This window comes from Lynx canadensis, chromosome A3, assembly GCF_007474595.2.
Source record: "Lynx canadensis isolate LIC74 chromosome A3, mLynCan4.pri.v2, whole genome shotgun sequence".
NCBI classification, from domain to species: Eukaryota; Metazoa; Chordata; class Mammalia; order Carnivora; family Felidae; genus Lynx; species Lynx canadensis.
Window position 1 is genome coordinate 80,733,168 of NC_044305.1, and position 16,098 is coordinate 80,749,265.

Here is a 16,098-nt window from a genome sequence, read left to right on the forward strand (position 1 = left end):
TGGCCATAATATTATTGACCTCTTCATCCTCTGAATGCACATCAAAAGGAACTGAAATCAAAGTAATTACCAGTGTTGTTCTCACATGGTAAACATTTAACTCCTTGCACTGTCCCTTCACTGTTAAATAAATTGAATTGGATTTTTTAAATGTAGCCTGGAAAACTTGCTAAAGGTCAGTAGATTCAGGATATTTACCCTGCAATTTTCTTTGCCAAAATTATTTCAATCTGAAAGAATTATGGTACAGCTGTAAAGAAAAACAGGATTATAAATACACTATTTCTTTGTTTTAAAATCCAAATGGGCAATGACAGACAACACAGATGTACCTTATGCTTTGAAGTGCAAATTCTTATATTTATGCTCTCAATATTATTATTTTGACTACTTATCTTCTTATTTGAGAGGAATACCACAATGGGATAGCTAGGTCCTTACAAATATACATACAATATTTTGACATCCTATTGCCATGTCACACATTATTTAGGAATTTCTAGATGAAAAAATAGAGTTAAAACAAGAAACTGGCACTTTCAGTCCTCATAGTGCACATCATGTATGTTATCTGAAATTTTCTGTTTCCTGTGAGTTTTAATGGCATCAGTTTTCTATCATGATGGTCAATAGGGCAAGTAAAGTGAACAAGTTTCTTAAATTATTCTTCCAAAAGACAAATGGCAGTTTTTACTAAGTATTAAATATATATACATATTAAACATTGAACCAGAAAGTGAAATCCATGGGCTCTTCCAAAGGGAAGCAGGTTACTTCCCTGCATGCATAGTCCAATGCATAGACATGGAGTGCCCATGTTATTCTCAAATCCAAAGGCATAAAGAATAAACAAACAAGTAATTCCCTTACTTAAGGTGCAAGAGTACATATACCAGGTCTATTTTCCACATCTCTTCATAAGAAAAGACGACATCCTGGCAGTTTCTCTCTGATCCCATTAATGGGTAGCTACGATCCTTCAGCTGAGAAGACTGTACTAAGCTATCCATCACATCTAAGATGGAGAACTAGTCATAAAAAATTTTATGCAATAGCATTGAAAACATTTTAAATAGTTTGAGTTAATGCACATTGGAGCATTTTATTTATTTATTTATTTATTTATTTATTTACTCACTCCATATTGGTACATTTTAAAGACCAGTATTAGGGGGCGCTTGGGTGGCGCAGTCGGTTAAGTGTCCGACTTCAGCCAGGTCACGATCTCGCGGTCCGTGAGTTCGAGCCCCGCGTCAGGCTCTGGGCTGATGGCTCAGAGCCTGGAGCCTGTTTCCGATTCTGTGTCTCCCTCTCTCTCTGCCCCTCCCCCGTTCATGCTCTGTCTCTCTCTGTCCCAAAAAAATAAATAAACGTTGAAAAAAAAAAAATTTTAAAGACCAGTATTAGTAAATAAACAAATTTCAAATAAATCTACAATTAGCCAATCTGGAAAATAGCATCCCAGTAAGAGTGCTAATACCAGTTTTTTTACTAACCAAAATAGAATACATGAGTACCACTGATTTTCCAAGTAAAGAAAATCAGTATTAAATGCTACAGAAGCTCCACAAGATTGGCAAATATGGCCAAATTAGTTTATTACCACAATGAAAAACTCATTTAATATATTTTATCTCATGTCAAAAAAAATTTTTTATAATAGAGGTTTCCACCAAATAAAACTAAATCCTCCCCATACCACTATCATCTCAATCACAATAAGAAATAATCCCAAAGGGCAAAAGGTTAGCTTAAATACTACTTTTTCAAACACACACACAAAGTTTCAAGCCATAAAGCTGACTTCTAAAAATCTTTGCCGTTATTACGGATAGATACTCTGGGTATGGCATAAGTGTGCATCTTTTTTAAGGAAGCTTTATATCAGTTCTGTTCCCAGTGAACAGTGAACTGTCTCAAATCCACGTCACAGAGGCTGGATCAATCTTGCAAACACAAGTCATTGCTGAAAAGAGGCCTTGAACTGAAACAGCCTGGAAAATGTATTAGATACTCATCCTAGCAGAGAGTATGCCTTCCAAGCAGTTAAAATGTAATGTGGCAAAACTTATATTAAACACATCATTTAAAATAAAAATCCTTCCTTAACAGATGTAAAGTCCCTGATACAAGGAAACAAATTACCTGGAGTTAGTGAAGGGAGAGATACTAACATATGAAGGAGAATTCGTTTTGCATTCTTCTCCAGTTATAGCTGGGTGGGGGGTGGGGGGGGTGGGTATTTTTCCTCCCCTTGTTTATTACACTTTTCTATTAACCTTTGAAAGTGCCTTCTTTCTTCTTTCTTTTCTTGTGAAATGGAAGCCAAAGTAGCTATCCTTGCCTAGAAAGATGATATGAGGTCTTAGGGAAAAATGAGAATGCTGTATATACTACCCTTAGGAAGAAAAACATTTTCAAATGTGTAATTTGTCTCTCTTATGTGTCTATGATTTCCATAAGTACCAAACATGTCATTATTAGACCCTTATAATGAGATTAAAACAGAAAAGGTAGGAGAGCCACTATTTTTAATGAATCAACCCTAATCATATAATTAATTCTGGTTTTCCAGAAATCTAGAACTGTTCAAAAATACTGAACATAGTATCAGCCCATGTGATACTCTAGCATACCTTAATAATTAATAAAATGACTATAAATTGAAATCTCTACCTTATAATCCAAAGCTGAGAGTTTTTCCAGTCTTTTGTTTACATCAGGAGAACCCATCTTCTTGGTAAACTGAATAAAACATAGTTTGTTTTGTGCCAAAAATGATAAGATGATAAAGTTGTCTGTAAGAAGAGCTAAGGAAAAAAAAAAGATTTGATAAAATACTGTAAAATAGTAAGTTACAATAAAATGATAATGAAGTAATTTTTTCCACTGAAATATTACAAAAAGCTACTTTCAGAATATAAATACCAACTGAAATAACTAGTCTCCCAAATATCATTATTTTACAAGTATATTAAAGATACTATGAATAAACAATAATCATCAAACTAGTGATGCATGGATTTGATACTTTTCCTTTTATCCTGAGACCATTTTATGATACACTGATGTTTGGGGACAACCACCAAATGAGATATATTTGGAACTAGGGCTAGAAAAGCAGAAAATAAAGACTATTCCATACTGAATCTAAGATGAAAACATTTTTTTGTGCTTAGCCTTTAATCCTGCATTTATATGATATAAACCATCCGAGAACAAACTGATTTTTTTTAGGGGATATAGATCAGTGTTCCCCACCAATCTTATGTATTTTTTTATTTTAAATTTTTCATCAATGAACTTTCTTTTTGAGGGTATACAAGCTGAACAAAACAAAGCATATTATACTCAATATGCACATTATGTAAGTTAATATCTAATAATGAAGATTAGCAAAAATATTTCTACAGCTTTATTTCTATGCACACTAGTAGGTAGACAATTAATATTCATGAGTTATATAAAGGGCTACTAATATTAAAAATTATTGATAAAAACATACAATAGGAATTTGAGAAATACTTTATATTGTTCCTAGCATAATGAAATTATACAATGTTTCATATATTTTTCTTCACTTCCACACCCCTGGCTGTGCAAGCAGCAACCAACAGTATATCTACACAATTACAGGAGAATCTGGAGAACTGCCAAGAAATCACATTGTTATCATGGTCTCATGAGAGTGTATTATTTGGGGTATAAATAAAAGAAACAAGTAAAAAAAGATATCTCAGAGACATGAATAGTGTTGGAAGTCTTTTATTTCTTATAGAGGAGCATCAACATGACAAAATCATCACAGCCACTATTTTATTCGTAGTGTCAACAAAGGGGTCAATTATTAGACATGAAAATGGAACTTCTTCCATCGGAAGTTTCCTTGGCACCATGTTCCTGTAAGGAAGAGGAAATGGCACACTTACAATCCTACCCCCAGCTTATTACTATCAGGAATGTTGCTAATTACAGCCATCCTGCCGAGTGCTGTCCTCTAAGATGATGAAATTGTGTCTAAGTCATTCAGTGGTAGCTAGTGAGAGCACATAGCAGAAGGAAGGTTTCTGTGTTCTCACCTCTGTCCTTTCCACTGGTGCACACTTTGTTCTGATTATTCAATTTAAGATACTGACAATTTTCAATTTCTAATGATAATGCAACCTGTTTCTTAAACCTTTTTACCTTCAATAAAAGAATATAAGCTTAAAACCTCAGGAGTCAGCACAGTATAGCAGAAAGAAAATGGGCTCTGTAGCTAGAACCTGGGTTCAAATCTCAGTTTGGTTATTTTCAGGCTGTTCCTTAGTATCTCATTCATGGGCATGTTCCTTAGTATCTTAGCTTCAATTTCCTTATCTATAAAATGGAGATAATTATACCATATAAAGTTGTTTTTTTAATTAATAAGTAGGTTGGTATAGTATAGAGCCTTTCAGGGCTCAATAAATGTCAGTATCCTACCTTTTCAATAATTGGCTTAAAAATTTTTTTTATGTGCTTTGTGGCAATTACATACTGGTTGTGTTATACTTAAAAGAATCCAGCTTTGTATATTTGGCATTGGTTTTTGATATTTAGAAATACTGCCCAAATTCTCTCAAAAGTTAGTATTCATAGACTTTGGTAACAAAGAATCTTCCTACGAGCCAAATTACAGACTTTTTTTTTTTTTTTTTTACTGGTGATTGTGTTGACACATTTGGGTTATTTTTTTCAAAATTCATTTGAAAATGAAAAATATTTGAAATGTCAACAATAGGGGGCTAATTTTGAAAACACACACCAAAAAAAAAATACCCTATTTTGAAAATACATTCACATTTTTAAAGGAAAAACTGAAAAATACTCAGAATATGAGCCTAACACTTGACAAAAACTTTGGTATTAAATATTAGTCAAAACTTGTATTTGTCCCAGGGGTTGTAACTATGCTATTATAAGCGATTACTTGTGTTTGCAAGTCCCCAGTGGTAATAATTAGTGTACCTGTTGACATACTATTTCTCCTGCCCCACTGTTAATGTAGGCAATTGACTTGCACATGGGGGTAATTACCATCACTGATGGGGTCTGAGATGAGCTTCCCCACCAGGCTTCTGTCAATCACTACTTTCTCCAGCTGCGGCCCAGAGAGGCTTAGGGACACCAGCACACCTGAACCAAAGAGGAGCTAAAACCCGGTAAAGAGGAAGAGTGGGAGGAAGATACACTGAGCATTAGTCTTTCAAAAATCTCTCTTCAAATGTATAAATTATACAGACATTTACACAGCATTTATACCATGAAATTATAAAGAGTTTTTCTTCATCGAAAACAATTACTGCCATTCTGAGTAAATAGGAAAAGGTGGCTAAATGATACAACACAAGAAGTGCATTGGTCAAAGCTATGTGCAGAAACTGAGTTTAGTTCATGTTTATTAGAAGTCTAATCATCTAAACATTTAGAAAATACTCATGGAGAGATAAATGCTTTGCACTGCATTCAGAAATATAATGTGTTCTATTAGTATTTTGAAAGATTACTATTTATATCTGAAATTAAAAGACGATTTCCAAATAGTTGTTCCTAGACATTAAATATAGAAAAGATGCAACCATTACAATACAAACAGTGTATGTTACAATTTATTTGGACTTTAAACCCCACTTCTACAAATAAAGATCTTGTCAGTTTAAAATATTAAAATACATGGGGCGCCTGGGTGGCTCAGTCGGTTAAGTGGCCGACTTCGGCCCAGGTCATGATATCGCGGTCCGTGAGTTCGAGCCCTGCGTCGGGCTCTGTGCTGACAGCTCAGAGCCTGGAGCCTGTTTCAGATTCTGTGTCTCCCTCTCTCTGACCCTCCCCCGTTCATGCTTTGTTTCTCTCTGTCTCAAAAATAAATAAACGTTAAAAAAAGTAAATAAAATAAAATAAAATATTAAAATACATGTAAATCAAGGCAATTAAAATAAAATGTTAAACTTTAAAATTCGTAAATAAATAATACATACCACAAACAATTTCTCAAGAAGAGATAAACACAGTAAAGTATTCAGGCTTTATCAATATCAGGGTTCACCCAACCCCCCAACAAGAGATGACTGGATATTACCATTATGATTTTATATTGCTCCTTTCCAATGGTGGCAACATAATTCATTCATCTCCAAATGTTTAAAACTTCTGAAAGGACTATGCATATGCGTATGCTTGTTATCTATGAGATTATGAAATATCAACATTGGAAGAAATTGTTTCACCTTCAAGGCAACAGACTCAAAGCAGATGAATCACGGAATAGCATATGGTATAAGAAGAAAAAAACCAATTGTCAGTAAACTAATCATGAACATGCTAGCCAAACTCAAAGACAACTATGATTTTAAACAAAACAGGGGAATTCCCCACCTACCTAGATATCATGTCCCAGCTAGAAAGGATGTTTCTGTGTCAAGACATATTTAGACATGTGTGAAAGATGAGCAGCACGAGGGACCAGGTTATTATAAAGAAAGACGACTACTTCCCCATTGCCTAACAGATTCCAGGCACAGGAATAAGAAAAGAAACTGAAGGGTCCCCCGTGACTTAATAGACTGTCCATTTAACATCAATGCCCCTACAGGGTGCAGAGGACAAGGAAGACGTAATCATATTTATTCATTTGGGAGACTAATAAGAGAAGAACATTTGTTCCAAGAATTTCAAAATATTCACAAATTAATTAATCTCTACTGAATTATATCCAGCTCTGCAATATCCCTTGATGGCAAACACTGATATTTCCCTTTGGGGAATTCCCCAATAACAACAAAGCATGTGGTCTTTATTTCTAAATTCTCCCTTCTCAAGCAGGTAATTTTAGGGTCATCTTTCATTTCCAGTTCTCCCCTATGTAACAGCTTTTTTCTCTCCCTTCCTCATTTGTTCAAAACATCTCTAAAATCTGCCGTTTTAAATGTATTTTTATCTACAAAACCTTAACCTATACTCTTGAGCATCTTTTTTCTTAATTATTCACTGACTACTAGCTCCTTGTGGGTACTAGCTAGGCCACTTGTATCTTTGTACCTTCAATGCTTAAACAATGCCAGGCACAGAGTAAGTGCTAATTAAATGTTTGGAGAAAAAAAACATAATTAACTCATTATAGGATCTGATTATTCATAGTTAAAAAGAAACTTAGTCTAATCTTCCACTTCCATAAGTTCCTTTTCCTTCTGCAGCATTCCTTCAAGCATCACCCTATTCTTGAATACTTCCAGTGATCAGGAGCTCATTATCTTACCACTGGACAGTTCTAATCGATTCAGAGATCACTCGGTCATTTTTTTCATTCAACAAACCTGAATGTTGATTATATGCCAAGCACTAAACTGAATTTAGTGGCTCAAAAGTTAATAAAATATAATCCTCAAAATAGATGAAATATAGGTTAATAGAGGTAGAGATATAAGAAAACAAATGTAATAAAGTGCTATTACTGGTCCTATTATAAGAGTACATCCAGGGGAGACTGGGGAGACTGAAAAAAAGGTGGTGACCCTTGAGGTAAAGGCCAATAATGCCTTCTAAGAACTCTTACAGTAATCCAAGTTTTTCTTCAATATCACATTTTCAAATACTAAAAGATAGTAGCATAGTGTTAAGCATGGACTCCGAAATCAGAATGAAATCAGCACTAGCTCTACCTCTTACTAGCTGTGTGACCTTGTGGGAGTTGCTTAACCTCTCTGTAACTTCATTACCTCATCTGAAAAGGTAATATCTACTTCATAGGAAGAGCATTAAGTAACTTTTTACAAGTAGTATTTAGAATAATGCCCGGCACATATTAATGTTTGCAATTACTATTACTATTTTTTTAAGTTTATTTATTTCGAGACGGGGCGGGGGGGGTGGGGAGGGAAGAGAGCATGAGCAGGGGAGGGGCAGAGAGAGAGGGAGAGAGAGAATCCCTATTGCAAAACAGTGAGATCATGACCTGAGCCTATAGCAAGAGTCAGATGCTTAACCAACTGAGCCACCCAGGAGCCCCTGCAATTACTACTGTTACTGTTATTCAGCCAGTACTCATATGATGTGTGCTCACTATACTATTTGCAATCTCTGAGCACATTCTTTTGTCTTTCTGAAAATCTTGTGCCCAGATTGGACTCAATACTAGACATGGTACACTAGACTCCAGGTGAGTTATCACCAGTACAATCTTTTGTCACCTTTCCCAGTTGCTATGGTTTCATAAAGATATTGTCTCCAAGATATTTGCAACTTCCTCCAGAAGTCTGGAATCTAATTTGCCCAAGTCTCTCAAATTTCTTGTTCCTTATTTTCTGCTCTCAGCAACACTATCGTGAACTGGCCCTCATCCCCTAACGGTAGTTGCTATTTCTATGTATGAGCATCTGCTATCTTATAAAACTAATTCTATATGACCACTTTAGTGGGATGGAGACGTAAAGTACAACCTGTGAGAGTAGGTAAAAGAAGGAATTTAGGCCGGAAAGGATTCAGAGGGGAAATATCCAGGTACAGGAAGAAAGCGTGCATATGCTACAGTACACACCACATGGAGATAGGAGCAGTGATTTGGGAATTGCGAATCCTGCCCAGTGAGTTTCAGCATTCCTTCAGAATCTTTCCTTCCAAGGACTGGCACAGCCTACTTATTCATTCATTCATTCATTCATTCATTTCACAAATCTGTATTAGTATTTTGTATGAGCTAGGCCCTGTTCTAGATACTGAAGATACAGCAGTGCATATAACAGACAAAACCTTTTCCCTACCTCCCCTCAGGGAGTTGCGTTCTAGTGTGGACACAGGAAACAGGCAAAACATTTTGATATAATGTCAAATAGCAGCAAGAATTACAGAGAAAAATAAAGCACAGTAAGGATGGGGATTTTAGAAGAATGCTGTTTTGAGCAGAATGCCTAATTAAGAAGAAGACCTGACGAGATGACATTTGAGTATAGACACAAATGAAGTGATTGAACAAGACACAAGATTATTTGGAGAAAAGGAGTCTGAGGCAGAGAACAGCAAAATGCAAAAACTCTAAGGTCAGAATGTGCCTAGGATGACTGAAGAAAGCTAGGCCAGAGAAGCTAGAGGGAAGTGAGTGACAGTGATATTCACAGAGGATAAAATTAGAGAGGTAGTTGGGCCAGATTAGGTCGATGAGACATCACTCGGTTTTAAGCAGCAGAGAATTATGGTCTAATTTATGTTTTGTTTTGTTTTGTTTTGTTTTGTTTTGTTTTGTTTTGTTTTGTTTTGTTTTACAGCTTATGTATTTATTTTTGACAGGGGCAGGGGAGCAGAAAGGGAGGTGGAGAGAGAATCCAAAGACCTGAAATCATGACCTGAGCTGAATCAAGAGTCAGAAACCTAACCATCTGAGCCACCTAGGTGCCCCTAACTTATGTTTTAAAGAGGGGTCTGGCTGGGCAAGAGTATAAGCAAGGAGACCTTAGGAAACTACTGCAAGAGAGAGAAGATGATGGCTGGGCTAAAATGGCAATGCTACAAGAAATGATATGTGGACAGATTTGAGATATATTTTAAAGGGGATCAACTAGGAATTGCTTAGGGACTGGGTGTGGCATACAAGAGAAAAACTAAAAAATGTGGGGGCTGAGCAACTGGATTTAATGAGTTACAGAACACCCAAGGAGACACTATTCAGGGGGTATCAAGAAATTGGTTTTGGACATGTTAGTTTATGGTGTCTATGGACATAAAAGTAGAGATATTGAGCAGACAATTAGAAATGAGTCTGAAGTTTAAGGTGAAGTGGGGGCTGGAGATATATATTTGGGAGTCATTTAGTCATTTAGGTAGTATTAAAAGTCATGGAACTGGACAAGCTCTTTTTAAAAAATGAGTAGAGGAACTAGAGTGCTAAGTGAAATTAGTCAGTTAGAGAAAGACAAATATCATATGACTTCACTCATACGTGGAATTTAAGACACAAAACAGATGAACCTAAGGGAAGGGAAGCAAAAATAATATAAAAACAGGGAGGGGGACAATACATAAGAGACTCTTAAATACAGAGAACATACTGAGGGTTGCTGGAGGGGTGGTGGGTGGGGAGATGGGCTAAATGGGCAAGAGGCATTAAGGAGGACATGCGTTGGGATGAGCACTGGGTGTTATATGTAGGGGACAAATCACTGGATTCTACTCCTGAAATCACCATCACACTATATGCTAACTGATTTGGATGTAAATTTTAAACAATTAAAAAATTTAAAAAATTTTTTAAAATTAAAAAAAGGAGTAGAGAGGTCAAATGGGTGGCACCCCAATCCACAACTTCTGGTATCTTCATAAGAAGAGGAAGAAACAGGGGCGCCTGGGTGGCGCAGTCGGTTAAGCGTCCGACTTCAGCCAGGTCACGATCTCGCGGTCCGTGAGTTCGAGCCCCGCGTCGGGCTCTGGGCTGATGGCTCAGAGCCTGGAGCCTGCTTCCGATTCTGTGTCTCCCTCTCTCTCTCTGCCCCTCCCCCGTTCATGCTCTGTCTCTCTCTGTCCCAAAAATAAATAAACGTTGAAAAAAAAAATTAAAAAAAAAAAAAAAAAAAAAAAAAAAAAAAAAGAAGAGGAAGAAACAATAGAGAGTTCTCTCTCTCCATGTGCACACATAGAGGAAAGGCCATATGACAACACAGTAAGAAGACAGCTGCAGGAAGAGAGGCCTTACCAGAAACCCTTACCAACCCTGACAACACCTTGATCTTGGAATGCTAGTCTCCAGAACTGTGAGAAGAAAAAAAAAATCTGTTGTTTAATCAATCAATCAATAAAAGTTGATAGAGAAAGAAGCCCAAGGTCTGAGGTTTGGGACATTCCAAACTTTAGAGTTGTTAAAAGATCAGATTAGGCCTCTTACTGAAACCTAGTTTGGGTACTCATTAGGATCAAGGTGTGTCCATCATTACCTATCTCTAAATGTCTTGTGGCCTAGAGGTATCTCTGACACCAGATTCTGAAATAAGAAAGTATAGATAAATTAATAAGCTAATTAATGCATTTTTATAAAACAACCTGTGGGAAAGCATAAAGTTTCCAAGTACTGGTGCCAAAGATACTCCTGGGTAGAGTAATGGAGATAACCAGAATTAGGAAAAAATAGTCTCAAGTTCAAGAAACGAATATTCCAGTTCAGACAGGAAAGTGTTTCCACCTGTTTCCCTAAAAGGTTGTTTTTAACTCACCAAAATGAAAATGGCCTTTGTAAGATTTGGCAGGACAAGAAGGAAAAGGGACACTAAGATACTGTCCTATCCCACTACAAGGAGTTGCAGATTTCTGACAGCTCAGAAAATGAAAAAGAGGACAGCAGTAAAGGGAAACCACTATCAAGCAGATAGATCTGAGCTTGGGAATAGATGTACATGATGAATCAATGAGAAGGCCCATGAGATTTCCCAAAATTGTTCCAATTTTAATGTTGTTCTTTGTGTACAACATGACTAAGGCAAAACAGGAAATGAAACTTGTCCTTTTCTCAGACACCCTCCCAGACAGGAAGTATCTTCCTTATTATTTCTGCTCAGTCCATGTTTCTTTCCATTGCCTTTTATCATTTCTCCTTCTCATTTTCTTTAATAAGCTCATACCAAAGAGCTTTTCTCTTTAAGAAACTGGGAAATGATTCCTATAATCTTTAGATGGCTCTTCAAATGATTTCTTCTAACCTTAGATTCAGTACTTAAGTGGAAATGAAAAGGGAAAGAGAAAATTATATCAGATGATACCATTAATCAAAACAAAACATAAACAACCACAAGAACCTGAGTTTTATTCCATTCACCAGGTCAAAATATGCATCTCCTATATAATCCAAGTATATAGACAGGGATACAACAGTGAGTAAGGAAGACACATGTTAGTAGAATATATATATAAAATAAAGTAGAAGACCTCATCTCAGCAAGAAGTGCAGGTTTTGGTTAGGATAGATGGCTGCTTCCTAGAAGAGAGAGTAATATGCCAGAGAAGAGAAAAGCAGCACACTTGGTCTCTAGTACTAAAGAACTGATATAGTATTGTGAATGAGCTATTTTGTAATAGTGATCACAAACAAGTCCATTGATTTCAATGTTCTCATTGGTTAAGAAAACTTCCCCCCATCCCAAATCCATGTGATTATTATCACATCTGAGGAGAAAATGAAAAGTAAAGTAGGCCAGGTGAGTACTAAAAAATCAACAATGAGTGACAGGTTTAATTCACAATCTGAAAATTAAGTCATGAACAGGCAGCAAAGATTGATTTTCATAATCATTAGCAGACATGTGGGAGACAGCAGGTGCTGAATACTACAATCCAGAGAGGCAACAAAGTATTAGGACCACTGGAGTGAATTCTAGGGCTGAAGCAAATATTTAAAGCATTGTAAAGCCACTCCCCTAGCGGTCCAGTAAATTGACATCACGTCGACACCTCACTCAATCCTGCCCCTAATCCAATCCATGGGATAAATTCTGGAGAAACTCTGAGAGCTATAAATAGTCAAACAATTTTACATCGGGGAACTCTAAATTGGAGTGTAGAGTCACTGATCATTTTAAGAGATAACGTGCTGGAAGAAGGATAACATGTCTTCTGTAATTTATTCCTTCATTCAGCAAACATTTGAGTATAGAGGGAAACCATACCTGACTAAACTGTTAAAGTAGAGAAACAAAAGTGAATGCAGTTAAGACAAGAACAAAAAAATCTAATTGACTCATCAAAGGAAATTGAGTTAAGAAGAAGAAACAAAAGTACAAGAAATAAACAGGTATTTTTCTGGATACAGAGTGTTAACAAAGGGGTTTCCCAATGATTTGTGTGGTGTAATTCAATATATGAAATAGATACATGCCTAGAAATTTGCTTAAGTCTATTTCAATCATAAGAAATATCATTTTCTTACTTATTACAAGTAATGTTACTTTTTTTTAAGTTTATTTACTTATTTGGGGAGGGGGGTGGGGGACAGAGAGAGGAAGAGAGAGAATCCCAAGTTGGCTCTGCACCGTAGGCACAGAGCCCAACATGGGGCTTGTTCCCACAAACCATGAGATCATGACCTGAGCCAGATCAAGAGTCAGACACTTAACCGAATGAGCCACCCAGCACCCCAGCAATGCTATTTTAATCTCTAATGTAATTTTCAATCCACCTCTTTTATATTTATATATAATAATTACATAAAAGTGATCATTCCTAGAAAATATAATCATGGTGAAATTCACACACACACACACACACACACACACACACACACACACACACACAAAGGGTACAAAGGTAAATACCCTATTTGCCAGTAGTTTTAAAGGTCAAAAGGGATAAAAGCAGTGGTAAGAAGTGAATAGGAAGACATACCAGATAGCACACTACTTTTGTACAAAATGTTATAATTTACAGAGTACTTTTGGATACATTCTAATGCATGTAAAATGCCAGTACAACTCTGGTACATAAAAAGAACACAAGTTAAAAAATAATAGTAACAAGGTTAATCTTCATATTAATTCACAATCAGGAGGGTTAAGCAACTAATGAAAGGTCTCATTATTAGTAAGAAAGTAGAGACCAAGACATAGGACAAATCCAGTGTTTTTTCTCACACCACTGAGGAACTAACATCCTTAAGCCTCACTTCTCAGTTGACTTCCATGTAATATCCCATCTGGTTTTCCTCTCTAGCTCTTTCTACTCTAAACCAGCCTCCCTCTATACCAGAGGTTCTCAGCTAGGGGTGATTATGGTTATCAGGGGACATTTGGCAATCAATGTGTGGACGCACTGTAGTTGTCACAAGATGTTTATGTGAGTCACTTCCACAGGGGCTCACCTGAAGAAAGTTCTCATAAATGAGTTGCTGTGGAGGCACAGGTGTTTTTCCTTACCTCCATCAAGCAGATCAGGAGGATCTTCAAATTCTAATCAACACTTTCCACACATAAAGAAAGGGCGATGAATGAAGACCTGGTCAGATATCTTAAATGGAGCAGTGAGCAGTGCACAGTTCATATCAGGAGCCTGGAGGAAGCCTGTTCTGTATGTTTCTAACCATGTTCAAGGCAATGAGTGATGACTCATGCCAGCTGTCAAGATAGAAAGAGCCGCAGGGCAAGTCAGAGAGCTACCATAGCTAGATAGAAATATCCTGTAAGAACACCTCCTTGCTTTTGTTCTAATTCTCAGCTCACCAATCAGCTTTCTTATCTATAATTTAGTCTCTTGAGTAATTCATCCATCAGGTGGGAATGCCCCAAGCAAATGAACAAAATCTATGATAACAGATATTTCTGACACTATAAATTAATAAACTGCCATGCAGTTAATAAATCAGTTGCTTCTGAGTCTGGTTATTGTGGATGTTGTTAGTACAAGAAAACGAATGGAGATAACATAGAAGATAGATAAGTTTAATTAATCATAAGTTTTCTGCCCAAGTCTACGATACATTGTTGAAGTGGGGAGGGCAGAATTTATAAAACTTACAGACCTACATGAATAGCAAGAGCCCATTTTATTAGAAAAAAGCACTGTGGTATGTGTATATATACGTATTTGGAAATTATCTGCATAAATACAAGAAAATGTCAGAAAGAATATGCCCCAAACTGTTGACACTAGGTACCTCAAAGACGTGAAATTAGGAGCTGGAGGCATGAATTTTATCTTCTAGCCTTATAGATTTGTTAAAAATTGGGATTACGGATGAATTTTTAAGTTTTTATATGTCTTTGGTATTTTTCTATAAAACTTTTCAAAAACAAAGAAGCAGCTCTTAAAATATCTGGCCACAAATAAATTTATTTATTTACGGTTTTAAAGAGATACTTTTATGCCAGAAAATGTGTTTCTAAGAAGTCTGAATTTAACTCATACTGAGGGGCGCCTGGGTGGCTCCATCGGTTGAGCGTCTGACTTCGGCCCAGGTCATGATCTCACAGTTCATGAGTTTGAGCCCTGCGTCGGGCTCTGTGCTGACATGACAGCTCAGAGCCTGGAGCCTGCTTCGGATTCTGTGTCTCTGTCTCTCGCTGCCCCTCCCCCACCTTCAAAAATAAATAAGCATTATAAAAATTTTTTAAAAATCATACTGGAAATGAACTACAATATGGATCCTTACTAAAAGGATCAAATAGAAAACTGGACTGAGTCCCTCTCCTCAGCAATTTCACTTATTAAAAAAAATTTAAAACACTCTTTGTTCTTATCATGTTACCTTATTAAATTGTTCATCCATATCCAATTTTTTTACTTACTAAAAAGATTATCACTGTAAAGTATGGTAGATCCAAATTATGGATTATTATGCACCTACTAAAAACAAGGAGATAGATGTAGATCGCTGACAGGTTATACACGTGAAGCAAGTTACAGAACAATATCTACAGAGTAATTCCACCTATTTTAAAAACATGCATATGCATACATATACACAGATGAGTGTTTGTAAACACAGAAGGACATAAACCAAACTGCAAACTGATTACCATGGAGAGGGGAATGAGTTTCGGGTTGGGGAGGTACTTTTAATTTGTATTATACATCTATTTTTATTGTATGCCATTTTACAGTGATAAGGAGCCATTTTAATTATTTTAAATTTTACTTGTTTTTTATTCATTTATTAATTTATTTTTCTAAGTAGGCTCCATGCCCAACATGGGGCCTGGACTTATGACCCTGAGATCAAGAGCTGCAGGCTCTACCAACTGAGCCAGCAAGGCACCCCTAATTATTTTAAATTTTAAAACATTAAAAGTGGGAATAAAGGTCACCACTAAATATTTTTTCAGTTCCCTTAGTTTGAATTTACCATTTTTAATTGCTCACCTTCACTGAACAGATCTCAAATTCACCAATATTCTGCTGATTTTCTTCAATTTCTCTAAAATCTACCGTTTCTAATCTAACTCCTTGTCTATTCTCTTTTACTAGGACCATACTCAACAGCTGCCCTTGACACCTTCTGCTTTTCCCTCCCTGTATAAAATACTAATATAGCATAAATCTAAAAGAGCATTTCCCAAAGCAGAGTCTGTAAAATACGAATCTTTGAAAATGTTCCAGAAAAGCTTGAAAATTTTG

General features: G+C 36.3%; 1 protein-coding gene across 1 annotated transcript in view; it reads right to left on the bottom strand.

The window, feature by feature from the left end:
- Positions 1-16,098, bottom strand: part of LOC115510631 (WD repeat containing planar cell polarity effector) — a gene marked incomplete at its 5' end in the record, with an annotated part of 394,777 nt that overhangs the window by 266,741 nt on the left and 111,938 nt on the right. The window contains 2 exons of the mRNA XM_032592776.1: positions 2,677-2,810; positions 5,059-5,173. Of these exons, the coding sequence (XP_032448667.1) occupies positions 2,677-2,810; positions 5,059-5,173 (249 nt within the window). The remainder of the gene's footprint in view (positions 1-2,676; positions 2,811-5,058; positions 5,174-16,098) is intronic.